This window comes from Natator depressus, chromosome 20, assembly GCF_965152275.1.
Source record: "Natator depressus isolate rNatDep1 chromosome 20, rNatDep2.hap1, whole genome shotgun sequence".
NCBI classification, from domain to species: domain Eukaryota; kingdom Metazoa; phylum Chordata; order Testudines; family Cheloniidae; genus Natator; species Natator depressus.
In genome coordinates this window covers 7,633,921-7,653,131 of record NC_134253.1, presented here as the reverse complement: position 1 = coordinate 7,653,131, position 19,211 = coordinate 7,633,921, and the positions used below count along the sequence as shown (strand labels likewise).

The following is a 19,211-nucleotide window of genomic DNA, read 5'->3' as shown; positions in this document are numbered from 1 at the left end:
CTGGGGATGGCAAAAGGGAGAAGCTGCCGCCGAATTGCCACCGCTGCAGAAACGCTGCCTCCCCTTTCTAACTGCCGCCCCAAGCACCCGCTTTGAACGCTGGTGCCTGGAGCCGGCCCTGACAAATACTATCTGAAGACTTGGGAAGCGTGGAGAGCAAGCAGAGCAAGACCCCACAGTTCCAACGACCCTCATGGGTGGTAAGAAGGAACCGAGGCGGCGGGTCGGCTGGGGTATATATTGAACACGATGAAGGTGCCACTCCAGGGGGCTCCACAGCCAACCCAACGGGTGTTGCTAGGGGAAAACTTTCTGACAGCCGTGCACGCAGTGTGCACACACCTAATTGGAATCGATGAGCAAGCACTCGAAGAAGAACTGCATGTAATGGTGAATGGGGGGCTCAAGCTGCCAAGCGAGTACTATAGAGGGGAAAAGTTTCTGATAGCCGTGTGCACCAACACCAAGAGTGGAATGCACATGTGCAGTTACTCAAGGAACTATGTTTGTTTGCATACTACATAGATGGCTTTCATTAAGTCTGTTTTTTCTATTATACACATATTAATAGTCAGTGTTACAAGATTTTACACACTCAGTCTTAACTTTAGCATTTCCTGGCTTCCGAGTGCTTAACTTCGCATATTTTCTTAATGTATTTCCTTAATGTACTTTTTTGCATGGAGTTTCCTAGCTAAAATTATTTGTATTGAATCTCCAAGCAAGCCAACAACAAAAAAATTAAAAAAACAGTTACTTACCTTTTCATAACTGCTGCTCTTCAAGATGTGTTGCTCATGTCCATTCCATTCTAGGTGTGTGCGCACCCACGTGCACAGCTGGGAGATTTTTGCCTTAGTGGTATCTGTAGGGTCAGCTGTAGTGCCCTCTTGAGTGCCACGCTCATGCATTGGTATATTAGGCGCTGCCGACCCTATGCGCTCTCAGCTCCTTCTTACCGCCCATGACGGTTGGTTGGAGCGCCTTGTCTTGCATCGCAAAAGCATTAGCGGTTCTTGCAGGCCATTGTTCTGTCTCCCTTGTTGTTAGTTGCTAGGTACTTAGTTAGACCTTTAAGTTAAGCTTTAGAGTAGTTGTGTAGGAGTTAGAGTTCTGGCTGGGACTTCGCCAAGGAGCGGGGCATACCCCTTTCCCCAGGTTTTAAGCCATGGTCATTGTGTAGCCAGCCGATGCCCATTAGTGACCCCCATGAGAGCGGTTTAAAATGTTTGGGGGAGTCCCACAGAAAGGATAAGTGCAGGATCTGCAAAAACTTTCGACCTCATACTCAGAAGGAGCGCGATATCTGCTTAAGGACCCTCCCCATGGAGCTTGCATTTCGTCCTACCTCGGAGCCCGCTCAATTGGACTCCAAGCCTGGTACCTTGATTTGACAGTCCAACTCCCGTTCTTAGTCCTGTCAGAAGTGCCTGCTGAGCCTACTGGCTGTGACATTCTGGGCTCCAAGGAAGGCAAAAAGGCTGAGATCTGACTCTGATCAGCTATATACCAGTTCCATAACTTTCTAGCTTCAGCGCACAGGAAGGGGAATCTTTCTCCTTCGGTTGTTGATATCAAACATGCAAGCCACACTGTCTGCCATGACTGTGATTGTTTTGCTCTTGATGAGGGCAGGAACTCAAGGTAGGTAATCCTTGAGTTCCAACAAATTGATATATAGCCAGTGGACTGAGGTGACTACCTGCCCTGAGTTATGAGTGAGGGATGGGAGTATCTCTCAACAAACAGCGATGCATCCGTTGTCACACTTATTATTGGAGCAAGTTGGATCAAAGGGACACCCACATAGACATTGCATTAATCTTTCCATCAATCCAGAGAGTTCTTCACCTGGAGGGGAACCTTAACCTGTTTGTCCAATAGGTCCCTCTGAATCAGCCTTAAAAGCAGCAGAGGTGTAATCTTGCATGCTCGGTCACAAAGGTGCAAACTGTTATCTGACCCAGGAGCTGCAAACAGTTCCTTACTGTAGTACAGAGACTTCCTTGATTTGTCCCAACCAGATTTGACAAAGTTACAAATCTGTATGTGGGAAAGAAGTCCCTGGCTACCAACGAATCCAAATATGCCCCAATGAATTGTATTCTCTGTACAGGGGTTAATGTGGATAATTATTAGCCCCTCTGTACAGGGGCTAATGTGGATATATATATATTTTTAATGTTTAGCTGGAGACCCAATTCCTGGTGGAGAGAGGGGGCTCTGGGTGGAAGTTAGTACCGGTTTGTAAGATCAGCCCTTGACTAACCGGTCATCAAGATACCGAATGACTAAAATTGCTTCTCACCGAAGGTGAGCAGCTACTACTGCTAAAGCCTTTAAGAATGCCTTTGGGGCCAAAGAAAGGCTGAAGAGAAGTACTCGGCACTAAAAACAATCCTGGACCATGGTGAAGCGCAGGTATCCTGTGTGCAGGATGTATCTCTAGATGGAAATAGGCCATCTGTAGATCAAGGGCCGAAAACCAATCTCCTGCCTTTAGAGAAGAGATTAGGGCTGCCAGAGCCACCATCTGGAACTTTTTTGAGACTTGGCACAAAAGTATACTTTGAGGAAAACCCCTTCCACTGTGGGGTCTACTGCTCCTTGTCGCAGGGCTGGTACATCCAGTCACCTTTTGTGGGCGGGGGAGAGGTGCTTTACAGCCCTGTGGCTGAGTCAACAGCCCGGCCCTTGCTGCCAGGGCAGCATGGCCTAGTGGCCAGAGTCAATCGTATGGGTGAGCTGGGCCACCACCCCGGGGTGAGTGGTGGCCAGGGTAGGGAGACCTCTCCACTGGGTCCTCCCTCTCCACCGGGTCCCAACCCAGGGCCCTGTTGGTGGTGGGATTGCCCGCCACCAGGTCAGCAGGGATCCTACCAAAACACGCTGAGCTAGCCTCTGGTTCTACAACCAATTCCCCATCAAGTTTCCCTGGGTCACTTCCTATCCAATTCTCTGCAGTTTGCCATCTCTGGGTCCCCACCGTCTCTCCACTCTCTGCGGCATCCTGAGCCTGGGGGTCAGGGTTTCTCTTTGTCTTCGTCTGGCCTCTGCATCCTGGAGTGCAAGCAGTCTTCACACAGGAGCCAGCAGTGCACTTCCTTCCTCGCCAGCAGTCAACCCAGACTGAGCAGCTCTGCTTCCTTTTATACCCTGTCTCCAGCTGGAGCATGCCCAGCAGAGCTGAGGGGGTATGGCCTCCTCAGCCCAAAGAAAAGGATTAACTGCTGCTGCACCGGGGCAGGGCTGGTACACCTAAACAAAGGAAGGAGTGTACTTCTTGGCTCAGTATAGTCCTTGTTAGAGGGGTCCCTGAAAAGGATGGGGAAGGAGAGTGGAAGGGACAAAGTGGATGGTGGAGCCCAATGTTATGTTCTCCATGACACACGTGTCTGCTGGAAATGGGAAAGGCAGTCTCCGAAAGTGTGGAGGTGGGCAAAAAGTCGCAGCTTGCAAACTAGAGGTGAGGGAGGAGTTGAGCCCTTGACCATCCTGTCAAAATAGCTGTTTCAAAGATGACTGGGTACTTGCTGAAGGCAGGTGGGAAGCTTTTCCCCTCCGGAATCTCAGTCTCTTTCTAGCAAGTTTTGTGAAATCCAGAGAACTGCGTTGGGTGTGATCTTTGGGCAGTTTGAGACCCACTAAACCTCCTCTTTTTTTGTAGGCGCACATATACCAGAAACCTCAACGTAGCCACGGAGTTCTTCAGCATGTGTGGGGACTCGTCTGTAGTTCCTGAGAAGAGCTTCTGATCGTCAAACAGGAGGTCCTCAACTGCATTTTGTACCTCTCTCGGGAACCCCAACAGCTGGAGCCATGACACCCTGTGCATGACAACTGCTGTGGAGATGGATCTAGTGGCAGTGTCTGCAGCATCCAAGAATGCTGGGAGAGAGGCTCTGGCTAATAACTGCCCCTCCTTAAGGATAGCCTGAAAGTGCTCTCTATGCTCTTGTGGAAGATGTTCAATAAAGGTTGCAAACTTGCTGTAATTCTTGTGAAGTCATACTTAGCCATGACTGCCTTATAATTTGTGATCCAAAATTGAAGGGTCTCAGATGAGTAAGCCTTTCGCCCAAAAAGGTCTATCCTTTTCTGGTCCTTGTCGTAAGAGACAGACCTGGAATAATGCTGTTTACGTGGCTTGTTTACGGCATTCAACACATGGGAATTAGTTGGAGGATGGCAAAACAAAAATCCTGAGTTTTGTGGTAACAATATTGTTTATCTGTCCATTTACAAGTTGCCAGTATAGTGCCAGAAATTTGCCACACAGCCTTTGCTGGATCCATGAGCTCTTCATTATTGGGTAGCGCAACTTGGGTGGGTGTCACTGACTGCAAAGTGTCCAGGAGGTTGTATTGTGAGTCTTTAACCTCCTCAAGAGGTAACTTGAGGGTGTCCACCATCCTCTTCACAAGATCCTGGAATCAGCAAAAAAGGTCAACCATTGATGGTGATGGAAGCATGACTACCTCATCCAGAGACAAAGATTAAACAGGGGTTTGAGGGGTAGTCTTGTTGTCCACCCTAGCCTCCTGTCCCTCAAACGTCTTCTGGTGTTGAGGGTTTGGTGGAGGAGAATGTTTGACTCTAGTCTTCTGGTGCAGTGGAGCCAGAGGTCTAGAAAACTGCTGCCAATACGCTGCCCAAAGACGCAAGTGGTCCATACAGGAGACAGGGTGGGACCGATCCCAGGACTGATCCCACTACCTCTGATATGGACGAGAATTCTTATGGGTTCCTGTAAGTATGGGTTCCACAATCTCAGTTCAGGCTTCTTGGTGCTAAAGTAATGAAAACAAACAAACAAAAACATGGAAGACTTCCTTGCGTGGAATGAGACAGTTATGTTCACCAGCCTATCAACACTTTTTGCCCTTGTGAACCTGCTCCAAGTAGAACAGTAGTCAAACTGACAGTGCTCAAAATGTTCTCCAGCCAAAAAGCCTATAGACAAGTGAGGTGCAACCAATTTTTTCTTCACTTAAAACAAAGGATTGCGCTCTGTCCCAAAAAACCAGAATCCAAACTAATAAGTTTCCAGAAGTTGGTGAATTTTCATAGGAAACCCTTGTAACCTACTATTCAGCAATAAATAAACCCCCCAAAAATGCAAACAAAGCAGGAAGCTATTTTAAAATCTTGCCTGGAAGGATGTCACTGATATGTTTTGGTGCGTATCAGAGGGAAGACCATTCTAAAGTTGCATGCACTCAATGGAAAAAGACCAGCCTCTCACTCCTCTGTTATACAATAGGACAGTCAGCAGACTTAACACTGCTCATTTCTAGTGCTACACTTGAAGGCTGGACACAAACTGATCTTGGCCCAAGACCTTGTCATGTAATTGTTGGATCCATCTATGCAGTATTGTACAGTAAAGACTGGGTAGGGATCTGATAGAGATGATCTAACACGGATCCCTAACATCACTTTGAAGTCTGAAAGGAGGAGTTCCATGCATCTAACTTTTCACATCTTCAGAATTTTGTCTCATTCTCCTAAGCATAGTTAGAGGACACAATTCATGTGAAAATGTCCCGAATGCTGAGACTGGGAGGCCAGGATTTCAAATAAATTACTATAGGAAGCAGGGAGGAAGGAGAATAGTGATCTCCATGCAGTAATAGCCTGCAGCCTCGCTCATATACCGAAGCCCTGATGTTTAGAACGGTGAGCTGTAATTTAAATTTCCTTGTACTAACCAAGTGCTTCCTACCAGATATACCAGTATCACTGATGCTTGCAGGCTCTCTGTGGTGAATCCCTCAGTTCCTCCTTAAAACATATCTTTCTCCTTTTAACAATTTTAACAATGTTTTTAAAAACTGTAACATGCTGTGTAAAATGCTAAGCAGATCACTCAGTAGTATGGAAATTCAGAATGTGGCTTTGAGCATTGCTGTAGCTAGACAGTTATGGTGCACTGACAAGAAACTTGAGAGGTTACACACAGTGTGATGGTGCAGCCAAAACAGCTAATGCTCCTTTGGGCTACAGTGCAGGATTCTTTATCCAAAGCCACACAGGAATAGAAGGACATATATACAGCTTGAGTAAATGCAGCACACAGCAGCAGAAGTGATAGGAATTGAGATACATGAGGAATATGAAACAGACATTAAAAAATGGCAGATAGGAAAAATTCCCTGCATACAAGACAACAATTTCTGTGGATGGTATTGCCCCGTACACCATACTTTCAAAGATAGTTTGTAATCCAACCCTTACAAAATGCTTCAACACCTGATGAATGGGCAAAGTGCTTTCAGATTTCTTCTCCTCTTGGAAGGAAGGTGAAAACTTTACATGTTTCTGGTTCACATTTACATTTCCTTCATTTACATCAATAAGTGCCTGACAATTCTCCTATATAAAATCGTCTCCAAGGGAAGGAAGATGCAGGAGCAAGACCATAAGTTAAGTAAGTTGCAGCCAAACATAATTCCCTTTTAAAAGCCATCCTGACAAGCCGTCAGTCTGGATGGATCTAGTCTTCACAGAAAAGGCTAGATTAAGCAGAACATCCAAGTATACCAATACAGTATGGTGTACGGGGCAACACAATGGAGTAGCTTTCATGATAGTTATAGGAGGCCTTCAATATTCTGTTCTAAGCCCAGCAATATCCACAAACTACATGCCAAAATGCCCAATGCAGAGAGTGCACGTGTGTGTTTTAAGCATACAAAATGAGACGGCACAAGGGAGCACACCACCATGAGAAACTTGGGCTCTTATTCTGGATCTTCTTCCTGTTACTGTGGGGCAGAGCTCAAGCTATTATGCAAGAGTGTGAAGTTACTGAAAGATAATTGACTGTTCCTGCACAGGCTATTGGAACTAGGAGAGTCACTCCAGCTACTCTGAATATGAATGTAAACAGACATTTTTATGGAATACTGAAGTTTCCATATTGAGTGAAACACTTCCCTTCTGTAAGCTACACTGCTATTTAAAAAAGCCCTACATGCTGCAGGAGTGAGTGGAGAGCTGCATGTTTTAATGAAAGGCTTGACACAAAAGATTACTGAATTTTGATAAAGGATTACTGTGATGGCAACACGGAGTACTGAGTACAAGAAAGTTATTTATAAAGCTATTTACTTCTGAGGCTTTATAAGATGGGAAGCAAAATAAGTTTTCGCTTCAGTTAAAGGATGGTAAACAAAGTACAGTTACAGAGACCAAGGAGAGATTACTCACATTGTGCAGTAACTACAGTTCAAGATATTTCCCACCCACCCCCCTTATGGGTGTTCAACTTCAGATGCCTCCCATGAGGTCTGGATCAGAGTTTCTGCAGCAGTGCCCATTTGTCCCACACAAGCGCTCCTGATGGCTTCATGCCCTGTACTGAGATCTAGAGCTGTATGGGCAAACTACCTCCAGTTCCTTTTCCACTGTGAAATTCTATGAGACAAAACTTTGAACCAGAGGGAAAGGAGGGTGGGTAGCGGGGCACCCACAGAGACACATCTCAAAGACGTGCAGTTACTGCACAAGGTGAGTAACCTCTCCTTCTTTGAGTAATGTCCCTATGGGTGCTCCATTTCAGGTGACTCCAGAGCAGTATCCCTGGAAGCAGGAGGGAGCTTTGGATTTGAGTCCAACAATGAAGTTGTAACTGCAATGTTAAATACAGCATCTGATCTGGCAGCATGAATGAAAGCGTAGTGTTTGGAGACCAGGTTGCCACTGTACAGATTTCAGCCACTGGAATATCCTTCAGCAGTGCTATAGAAGCATGCTGAGATCAAGTAGAATGGGCTAGGCACTTCAGAAGGAGGCTGAACGTTGGCAGCCTCATAACAAGAAATACCATCCAGAGATCCACCTTGAGAGTTTTGAGTCGAGACTGTGGATCCTCTGGATCTGTCTATAAACAAACAAACAGTCTGGGAGACTTTCAAAATGGTTTGGTTCTGTCCAGATAGAAGGCTAATGCTCTTCTAACATCCAATGTGTGGAGGGAAAAATTTTCAGTGGTCTGGTGTGGTTTTGGGAAGAAGACTGGAAGATGAATATCCAGGAATATTAATGGCTAATACAGAATTCAAAATATACCTTCGGTAGAAGGCTATGATGAGGTCATAATGAAACTTTCTCCCTGAAGAATACTGTAAAGGGAGGGTCTGCGATTATCAACCCCTTTCGCCAACTCTTTTGGCAGAAGTGACGGCCACCAAGAAAGCAGTTTTCATGGCCAGGTGAAGATGGGAACATGCAGCCACTGGCTCAAAGGGGACAATTAAGGACCAAGTTAGGGGCGGGGTGAAAGTAAGTTAAGTGACTTACCGGTACTCTGGGGCCAGCTCTGACACCCGGAAGGGGCGGGACCTAGGGCGGAAGGGCCGGGGTTGAGGGGGTCAGAGCCAGCCCCAGCCCACCCTGTAAGGTAAGTGCCCCCCCCCCACCAGGGTAGCAGCAGCAACCCAGGGCTCTGGGGGCTATTTAAAGGGCCCAGGGCTCCCCTCTTCTACTGCCCTGGCCCTTTAAATAGCCGCCGGAGCCCTGGGGAAGCAGTGGGGCTCCAGCGGCTATTTAAAGGACCGGGGCTGCAGAGACAGCTGGAGCCCCGGCCCTTTAAATAGCCCCTGGAGCCCCCGTTACCTCAGGGCTCCGGGGGCTATTTAAAGGGCCCACGGCTCCCCAGCTTCTACTGCCCCAGTCCTTTAAATAGCTGCCAGAGCCCTGGAGTAACAGCGGCGGGGCTCCAGTGGCTATTTAAATGGCCCAGGCGGTAGAAGCAGGGGAGCCCCAGGCCCTTTAAATAGCTGCCGGGGCCCTGCAGCCGCTACCCCAGGGCTCCAGCAGTGGGGCTCTGAAGGCAATTTAAAGGGCCTGGGGCTCCAGCCACTGCTGGGAGCCCCAGGCCCTTTAAATCGCTCCCTGGGGAAGCTGGGCTGCCCCAGTACGGTGCACTGGCTCTTGCCGGCACGGCGTACGAGGGGGTACCGGCTTACTTTCACCTCTGTTTAGGGGTGAGCTCTATGCCATGGAAAAAGGTTCAACCTCTTAATGAATTTTGCTGTCCTGGAGGGAGCAAACACTGAGAATCCCTCTACTCAGCACTGGAAGGTCATGATGGCTGCCATGTGAGCTTTGCTGAACTCCTGGAGAGTCCTGACTTTTTCAATTTCAACAGGTAGTCAAGGACAGCGAAGAGGGAAGAGTGAACAGGCAAAAACTGCTGCCCAGTACAACACTGGTGAAATCTCTTACATTTCTGAAGGCAAATGTTTCACGAGGTATCTTTCTGCTGTTTAACATCACTGTTAAACCTCTGCAGAACAGTAAGATGCTATTCCCAAGAACCATCAAAGAACCAAACTCTGAGATGAAGAATTCCCAGGTTGGGAGGAAGAGTCCAACCGGAATCCTGAGACAGCAAGTGGGGAGATGACAGAAGACTCAGTAACAGACAACAAAGACGAATCAGGTAAGGGTACCACGCTTGACTTGGTCACTATGGGATAACTAAAATGACCCTGGGTTTGTCTTGTCTGATCTTGTTCAACACTCTCAAGATCAATGCTGTGGGAGGATATGCATGGAGAAGGGGCCTTTGTCCAAGGAATTAGGAAAGGAGTCCGCTGGGAAGAGAGGACCCAGCCCTCCTCTTGAGTTGAATTCCTTGTACTTCCTGTTGGTGGGGGCAGTAAACAAGTCCATCTCTGGAAACTCCAGGGTCAGAAAAATGCAATTGCAGGTCCACAAGTCCAGCTCCCAATCATTATCTAGGGACAAGTGACAGCTGAGATTGTCAGCCATGGTGTTTTATATACCTGGAAGGCGAGACTGAAATAAGGACGTGATTGGTTATACATCAGTTCTATAGCTTCTACAGCACAGAGAAGGGGGGATCTTGCACCCTTTCCCTCCTGACAATTGATGTAGAACATGCTGGCTATGCTGTCTGTCAAGACTTTGTAGCTATTTCATTCCATTAATCAAAGGCAAATCTATCAGGCATTCTTGACTGCCCTCAGCTCCAGGAGGTTGATGTGTACAAGAGACACTTGGGTAAACAATTTGCCCTGAATGGTGAGAGTCCCTAAGTGTGCCCCTGCACCCCATCATGGATGCATCTAATGTTACGGTGATATGAGGCTGGATGAAAGAAACACCTGCACAGACACTGGATGGCTCCTTCCACCAACTGAGTGAGTCCAGTACTCAGGGAGGGAAAGACACTAGATTGTTCTTAAAGAAAAGGAGTACTTGTGGCACCTTAGAGACTAAACAATTTATTTGAGCATAAGCTACAGCTCACTTCATCGGATGCATACTGTGGAAAATACAGAAGATGTTTTTATACACACAAACCAGGAAAAAATGGGTGTTTATCACTACAAAAGGGTTTCTCTCCCCCCACCCTACTCTCCTGCTGGTAATAGCTTATCTAAAGTGATCACTCTCCGTACAATGTGTATGATAATCAAGGTGGGCCATTTCCAGCACAAATCCAGGGTTTAACAAGAACGTCTGAGGAACAGTGGGGGGGGGGGGGGAGATAATAAACAAGGGGACATAGGTTACTTTTTATAAAGACTCAACCATTCCCAGTCTCTATTCAAGCCTAAGTTAATTGTATTCAATTTGCAAAGTAATTCCAATTCAGCAGTCTCTCGCTGGAGTCTGTTTTCGAAGTATTTTTGTTGAAGGTAGTCACTTTGAGATCAGAAATCGAGTGACCAGAGAGATTGAAGTGTTCTCCGACTGGTTTATGAATGTTATAATTCTTGACATCTGATTTGTGTTCATTTATTCTTTTGTGCTGGAAATGGCCCACCTTGATTATCATACACATTGTAACGAGAGTGATCACTTTAGATAAGCTATTACCAGCAGGAGAGTAGGGTGGGGGGAGAGAAACCCTTTTGTAGTGATAAACACCCATTTTTTCATGGTTTGTGTGTATAAAAACATCTTCTGTATTTTCCACAGTATGCATCCGATGAAGTGAGCTGTAGCTCACGAAAGCTTATGCTCAAATAAATTGGTTAGTCTATAAGGTGCCACAAGTACTCCTTTTCTTTTTGCGAATACAGACTAACACGGCTGTTACTCTGAAACCTGTAGATTGTGCTTGTTCAGGCTATAAATTATCCTGAGCCATCCCTGGATACAGCAAAGATGTAACCTGGCATGTTATGTTACAAAGGTACAAGCTGCATGTGTTCTGGCAGTTGGAAGCAACGGTCTTCCCAGTGGTCACCATGAGAAAGGCACGAGGCTCTTGAAAACCGTTAATCGGTGGCACAAAGATTCCAATATGGCCACTGACAAGAGCCATTAAGCACAGAAGATGGCATCCAATGCTGCTCATACCAATGAGAAGGGACATGGATTTGTCTTGCCCCAAGATCCTCTCTTTCCGTAAAGGTGTCAGGGAAGGTGACAAGTCCTTGCACAAAGATCTGGGAATATGAAGAGAGGTCCTCATTATTGTCTACAGGATGAGCTCCGCCTTCCTCAGAAAGTACCGGAGAAGCAGGTGGCACCAGGGAAAGATCTAATCCTGGTGACCCTGTTGATATCAGTATGAACAGGAACTCGGTACCCATTGACAGGGGAGACTTCGGCTCTTCTGAGACAAGTCTCTTGAATACCTAAATTCCTGTTTCAGAGTAGCAGCCATGTTAGTCTGTATCCGCAAAAAGAAAAGGAGGACTTGTGGCACATTAGAGACTAACAAATTTATTTGAGCACAAGCTTTCTTGAGCTACAGCTCACTTCATCGGATGCATTCAGTGTACAGACTGTGGAACATCCCTCATTCTCAGCACAAATCCACCTGATAACACAGGAATTTAGCAAAAAGAAAAAGGAGTACTTGTGGCACATTAGAGACTAACAAATTTATTTGAGCATAAGCTTTTGTGAGCTACAGCTCACTTCATCGGATGCATTCAGTGGAAAATACAGTGGGGAGATTTATATACACAGAGAACATGAAACAATGGGTGTTACCATACACACTGTAACGAGAGTGATCAGGTAAGGTGAGCTATTACCAGTGGGGGGGGGGGGGGGGGGGGAGGGAAGGGGAGGACCTTTTGTAGTGATAACCAAGGTGGGCCATTTCCAGCAGTTGACAAGAACGCCCGAGGAACAGCAGGGGGGAGGAGGGGGTAGTTTTACTTTGTGTAATGACCCATCCGCTCCCAGTCTTTATTCAAGCCTAAGTTAATTGTATCCAGTTTGCAAATTAATTCCAATTCAGCAGTCTCTTGTTGGAGTCTGTTTTTGAAGTTTTTTTGTTGAAGAATTGTCACTTTTAGGTCTGTAATCAAGTGACTAAAGAGATTGAAGTGTTCTCCGACTGGTTTTTGAATGTTATAATTCTTGACATCTGATTTGTGTCCATTTATTCTTTTACGTAGAGATTGTCCGGTTTGGCCAATGTACATGGCAGAAGGGCATTGCTGGCACATAATGGCATATATCACATTGGTAGATGTGCAGGTGAAGGAGCCTCTGATAGTGTGGCTGATGTGATTAGGCCCTATGATGGTGTCCCCTGAACAGATATGTGGACACAGTTGGCAACGGGCTTTGTTGCAAGTATAGGTTCTTGGGTTAGTGGTTCTGTTGCATGGTGTATGGTTGCTGGTGAGCATTTGCTTCAGGTTGGGGGGCTGTCTGTAAGCAAGGACTGGCCTGTCTCCCAAGATCTGTGAGAGTGATGGGTCGTCCTTCAGGATAGGTTGTAGATCCTTGATGATGCGTTGGAGGGGTTTTAGTTGGGGGCTGAAGGTGATGGCTAGTGGTGGCCTGTTATTTTCTTTGTTGGGCCTGTCCTGTAGTAGGTGACTTCTGGGTACTCTTCTGGCTCTCTCAATCTGTTTCTTCACTTCCCCAGGTGGGTATTGTAGTTGTAAGAACGCTTGATAGAGATCTTGTAGGGGTTGGAGCAAATGCAGTTGTATCGTAGAGCTTGGCTGTAGACAATGGATCGTGTGGTCTGGATGAAAGCTGGAGGCATGTAGGTAGGCATAGCGGTCAGTTGGTTTCTGATATAGGGTGGGTTTATGTGACCATTGCTTATTAGCACCGTAGTGTCCAGGAAGTGGATCTCTTGTGTGGACTGGTCCAGGCTGAGGTTGATGGTGGGATGGAAATTGTTGAAATCATGGTGGAATTCCTCAAGGGCTTCTTTTCCATGGGTCCAGATGATGAAGATGTCATCAATATAGCATAAGTAAAGTAGGGGCATTGGGGACGAGAGCTGAGGAAGCGTTGTTCTAAGTCAGCGATAAAAATGTTGGCATACTGTGGGGCCATGCGGGTACCCATAGTAGTGCCGCTGATTTGAAGGTATACATTGTCCCCAAATGTGAAATAGTTATGGGTGAGGACAAAGTCACAAAGTTCAGCCACCAGGTTTGCCGTGACATTATCGGACACAAATCAGACGTCAAGAATTATAACATTCAAAAACCAGTCGGAGAACATTTCACTCTGTTTGGTCACTCGATTATAGACCTAAAAGTGGCAATTCTTCAACAAAAAAACTTCAAAAACAGACTCCAACGAGAGACAGCTGAATTGGAATTAATTTGCAAGCTGGATACAATTAACTTAGGCTTGAATAAAGACTGGGAGTGGATGGGTCATTACACAAAGTAAAAATACCCCCTCCTCCCCCCCACTGTTCCTCGGGCGTTCTTGTCAACTGCTGGAAATGGCCCATCTTGGTTATCACTACAAAAGGTCCTCTCCCTCCCTTCCCACCCCCGGTAATAGCTCACCTTACCTGATCACTCTCGTTACAGTGTGTATGGTAACACCCATTGTTTCATGTTCTCTGTGTATATAAATCTCCCCACTGTATTTTCCACTGAATGCATCCGATGAAGTGAGCTGTAGCTCACAAAAGCTTATGCTCAAATAAATTTGTTAGTCTCTAATGTGCCACAAGTACTCCTTTTCTTTTTGCTAAATTCCTGTGTTATCAGGTGGATTTGTGCTGAGAATGAGGGATGTTCCACAGTCTGTACTAGATTGAGACCTGCTTTGATGGGTCCTGTCTAGCAAAAGTCATTGGTACCAAAGATGACAACTCCTTTGGAAGTACCAAGGGACCCTGGATCACTTGTCTAGAAACTGAAGGCAGCACAGGATGGCCTGTCAGTACAGCCCTTCTGGAAGCAGAGAATTTAGAGTCTCTGCTGATGGATTTATGCTTAGGTGGTATTGAGTATAGCTTTGATAACAGGGTATGGTTGTTACTGTGGCTCTTTGAAGGGCTTGGAGTCTTAGAAGACCACAGGAGCCTGGAGCCTCAGCAGTATCCAGTCCAGGACCTGAGATCTCTGACAGTTAATTTCTGAAGAGACTGGGGCTTTTTTTGAAATAGGCTCTTCATGAGGAGAACTAGAACTCCTCTTTTTAAGTGCCTATTTGGTACCCTCCAACATTTTTCCCTGAGAAGTTGGGGGGAAAACTGGTGCAGAAGCTGATGAGGCACTATGCTCACGCAAAGGCTGATGTACAGGGGAGTATTGTGGCCTGGATCCAAAGATGGGAGTGCTCCATCGTAGAGAAGCTTGAATCTAATCTCCTGTTTTTTTCTAGCTTTGATCTTAAAGGTTGAGTAGGTATTGTGCTTTTGAGGGATATGAATGTACCCCAGACAGTAACTGTACTGGTAATGTCCAACACTGAGTGGGACAGATTCCTGAGATGTGAGACTGTACTTGAATCCCAGAGATCCTGGCATACTCCGGCAACAAGGCAAAAACCTCCACAGGGAACCCCTCAGGTGGGGAGAAGGAGAAGCACTGAAAAAAGCTCACCTCAAATGAAGCAAAGACATTATAAAATATAACTTGTAGAAGTGAATAATTCCACTAAATTAAAAATTAGATGATCCTAAAGCAAACTTCGAGCAACACTAGAAGCAGGCATGCTAGACACTGTCTCAGGCTGTGGGTGGCTTGCCACACAGCTCTACTCATAGTTGGGACAGAGAGCAAGGATGTCTGGAGTTCATGCATGGACTTAACAGGCACTGCTACTGAAAACCTCCAATCAAAGATGCAAGGGGTGCATGCACACCTGAAGTGGAGTGCCTATAGGGACACTACTCAAAAAAGAAAAAAAAAGTTACCAGCTCAGTCTGTTCAAGCTGGCATAGCAACTACAGTTCATGCTAACACTGCAACGTGGAAGATTTGCTTTTGAAAATTTAGTGTATCATTCTGGTATATTTTTGTACTTCAATTTATTTTACTTTTAAAAGTTTAGGGTGTAGGTTATGCTAGACCATTATGAAAAAGTTTCAGGTACGAGTTCAAAACAGAAAAGCACTCTAACAAAGCAGTTTCTTTACCTGCAGTTTCCGTGCCATAGCTACCACCTCATGATCAGCAGGGTTGTATTTGTAACAATTGGAAAACATCAATCGGACATCTGCTGCAAATTCCTGAGCATCTCTGTATTCCCGGTTCTCCAGTTTAGACTAGAAGGGAAAACAAAACTCCACTATCAACAGAGCAAACAAAACAACTTACTGAATGGACAAGAAATATCTTGGATCTATGGCATCCATAGAGTTCTGGGCTTCCACCTAATCTCCACCTATATCTAACCTTTGCCAAATGGAGCATTGCTTTGGAAACTTGCCAGAAACCTGAGATCTGCATTTGATTTACATAAAATGGAGCAGATTACAGCCATCCTGAACTATAACATGGAGGTACATCCAAAAGACAACTACAGAAATAGCATACAATGCAGCTAAACTGCTGAGACCAAAATGGAACATTGTATGCCGGAGCTGGTATTCCTTCATAGAACATCCCTCCATAATAACGGGCAGCTGCAAGCTACATGGGAGGACACGACTGCCCACATGTGACAGACACTTTCACTGCCTACCAATTCAACTGACAGTATGAAGGAACTAATTCACTAGATTACTGGTCCCCATCATTACCAATCATGGTGCAAGGTTTTGTTTGAACAACAATACGCTAAAACTTCACACACGCATCTGAAATGATTTTTTAAACAAACAAGTTTTTAATCTTTGTATCACTTTCTTATAAGAGAAATCACAAACTGTCAGTAGCAGTTAAAGACATCGCACAAGTGGGCTCAGTCCAGCATAGCAGTGACAGTTTGAGGAATTGGGACCACAGGATAGTCCCTCCTTCAGGTCAGCAGGAACTTGGAAGCATTCAAGAAGGCAACATGCTTGGCATTTTTCTGTCAGACACAGGGAACCACATCCAACTGGCTGTGGCAACATAGGATTTTTGAGAGAGTAGTGTGGGAATAAATCCCCCAAGGATCTAAGGATGAATCTTATCCCCACCCCCGGGGAAAAGATAGAGCTTGATTAAAGAAACAAAGCAGTTGAACTGTGCAGGCTTAAGTCAGTCCAGAGTGAGACTATCTGCCATTACAAAAACACAAGCCTTAAAATAAACTCCCTGCACAGCAACTTCATTTTATTATGAAGTGAATGTAGTGGTGTGAAGCCCTGACGTGTGCAGATCTCAATTTATCGACAGTTGTCCACACCATCTCATTATATACCTCAATTTTTGTCTGAAGGAGCCAGAGGTGAGGATAGTTCTGTCTCCATGGCTCATTCAATCCTTTGCCTCTCTGCTGTGCCTGCCAACAACAAGGCCAAAAGTGATGGTGTTTTTTTGAGAGGTGGACACCTGACCATCAGCAACTGGAACAAGATCCACCAATGCATTTCATATAAACATAAAACAGTTGTCATGGGCAATGATTTTTGCTCACAACCAACTTGAACTAAATTTCAACCAGTGACCTGGAATAAAGAACTTTGTTATCCCATTACCAATGCTTCAGACATCCAGATCCTCTCTGTACTTGTGGTTTTTCAGAACTTCCTAGCTAGTTTTTTTGTTAGATTTGGAGAATACTACAGAATGCTCAAAGTTGTTATGCATATTCAGAAAAAGGGGCAATGGTACCAGCTCAATCTTCAGCACAGGTTTTAATTATTTAATTGAAGGAAAAACAATAATCCTTCATTCACTTCATACAAGCCAAGTTCCCAGTGTAATCTCAATATGGGCTTGGGGGAGAGAGAAATTTGTCTTTTTCTTCTGCTTAACGTATTTTAAAAAAGAAGCCTGAGTTGCGTGAATATTGATACAACCAAAGAATTCTGCAGTTTAAAGCTATATCCATGATGAAGTCATAAAATGACAGTGCTCCCAACAATGAACTGACATTTTCAGCAGAGATATGGACTGCTTTGCAATTACTTCTCTTGGATAAGCAACTCTCAAATACTCCATGAGAGGGAGCTAGCTGTGTCCTCTCAGCAGAAGGCTTTGATTTAGATGCTCTGGAAACATGGTCCTTTATATTAAGCAGAACATTTCCTTTAAAAGAAAAGGAGTACTTGTGGCACCTTAGAGACTAACCAATTTATCTGAGCATAAGCTTTCGTGAGCTACAGCTCACTTCATCGGATGCATAAAGTGGAAAATGCAGTCTGCATTTTCCACTTTATGCATCCGATGAAGTGAGCTGTAGCTCACGAAAGCTTATGCTCAAATAAATTGATTACATTTTCCACTTTATGCATCCGATGAAGTGAGCTGTAGCTCACGAAAGCTTATGCTCAAATAAATTGGTTAGTCTCTAAGGTGCCACAAGTCCTCCTTTTCTTTTTGCAAATACAGACTAACACGGCTGCTACTCTGAAACATTTCCTTTAAAGGTGAACACCCAATGTGGTGGTTTTTTGTTTGTTTGTTTTTGTTTTAAAGAAAATTCCCCTACTACAGCAATCTGTACTGACTGATTGAGCCCATTATCTTGGCTAAGGGTATTCAGTGTAGACTGCCACAGTAGAGGACATTTACTTTTAAAAATGCACAGGCAATTTTTAAAATTTTTTTTTTTTTTTGGAAGCCCCATTCTGGAAAGAGGACCGTCTTCTTTTCAGGACCTGTCACTTAAAGAGTAGCACACTATGGACAGATCAGAGACTCCACCTACCAGAATTCTCAGGTTACACAGAGCAAATGGTTATTTGATTTCAGACAGAGTCCCAGAGAAGAGTCCTTTCTTTTGCAACACATACTTTTTTGGTGGATATCTACAACACACCATGTTAAGCGTGCAGCTGCACACGTATGCCCACATATATGAGCTGGCATGTAAAACAGACTGCATTTCCCCAGGGAAGTTATTCCTCCTGCACAGTCTATTTTTTTTTTGGCTATGTGAAACTGAGCTTACTTTGATTGTGCTCAGATCCATGGGATGTTTAATGATATCACAATAATCATGCAGTCCCAGTGCTTCCACGTCCACAGGTTTGTAGAAGGGCCATGCGTAGGCAGCATGCTTCTTGGCAAACATCTCTTTGATGATGCCACTGCAATACTTTAACTGCTCAGACACTTTGTTACTGTTACTCTTTTCTACCACATGCTGCTGAGAGTCCGGAACATCCTTCTTTGGAGGTTTCACTGGCCGGCTGCTTTCCCTTCGTGGACCCATCTTGGCAGACTTGGGTTCAGTGGGCAGCGAGGAGGATTCGTGAATTGGGTCTATTGTTGTTGGCGTTGTGGTGTCTGCTTTCCTCTTCACTCCTTTTTTTGTCTGTAAAACAAAAAATACAACAGCATTATAATATTTTATTTAGTCTTGTGCTCTTTTGTTACTATTGTATTCACAGGATCCACCTCTGGTTGTATATTAAAGTCTAACCACTAAATACTCAGATGAGATGGAACTAAAAAGTTAAAAAGCTTTCTATAAATATGCATGCTGGAAGCAGTTTGTACCGAGTCCTCTCGAAAATGCGTAACTACAAATGATCTTTATTATATTAGCAAAGGTCAAGAGGATGGTTAAATGACAATTCAAAACCTTTCACTTAACCACGTTAGCATCAAGTAAACCGCTTAGGATTCATTTCTACAGCTTGTGTAGTGTTTACAGAAGCCCAGATCTTGGATTATTTTGGCTGAGTTGCTGGATGGGATTTTCAAAAGTACCTAAGGCAATCAGGTGACCAACTCCCACTGAAGGTTCATATAACTTGGGTACCTAACTCTGCCAAGAACTTTTGTAAGTGGCACCTGACATCCACACAAGAGCCATGTCTCAGGAGAAAGGAAGTGGCAATCTTATTGATGCAATGATATAAAAGGCATTACTCAAAATAAGAAATATTAGTTAGCAGAATCTGA

General features: G+C 44.9%; 1 protein-coding gene and 1 long non-coding RNA gene across 7 annotated transcripts in view; one reads left to right on the top strand and one right to left on the bottom strand.

Moving 5' to 3' along the window:
* The window catches only part of LOC141975005 (uncharacterized), a 135,348-nt gene extending 131,386 nt beyond the window's left edge, over positions 1-3,962 (top strand). Inside the window, exon 5 of the long non-coding RNA XR_012635840.1 lies at positions 3,668-3,962. This is a non-coding gene — a long non-coding RNA (uncharacterized LOC141975005). The remainder of the gene's footprint in view (positions 1-3,667) is intronic.
* The window catches only part of BRD4 (bromodomain containing 4), a 214,028-nt gene that overhangs the window by 51,737 nt on the left and 143,080 nt on the right, over positions 1-19,211 (bottom strand). For 3 of the 6 annotated variants that reach the window (XM_074935103.1, XM_074935105.1, XM_074935104.1), the window contains exons 7-9: positions 18,253-18,618; positions 16,558-16,638; positions 15,347-15,475 (exon numbers count right to left, since the gene is read on the bottom strand). In XM_074935103.1, coding sequence (XP_074791204.1) covers positions 15,347-15,475; positions 16,558-16,638; positions 18,253-18,618 — 576 coding nt within the window. The remainder of the gene's footprint in view (positions 1-15,346; positions 15,476-16,557; positions 16,639-18,252; positions 18,619-19,211) is intronic. The other 3 variants (XM_074935106.1, XM_074935107.1, XM_074935108.1) reach the window with 2 other exon arrangements.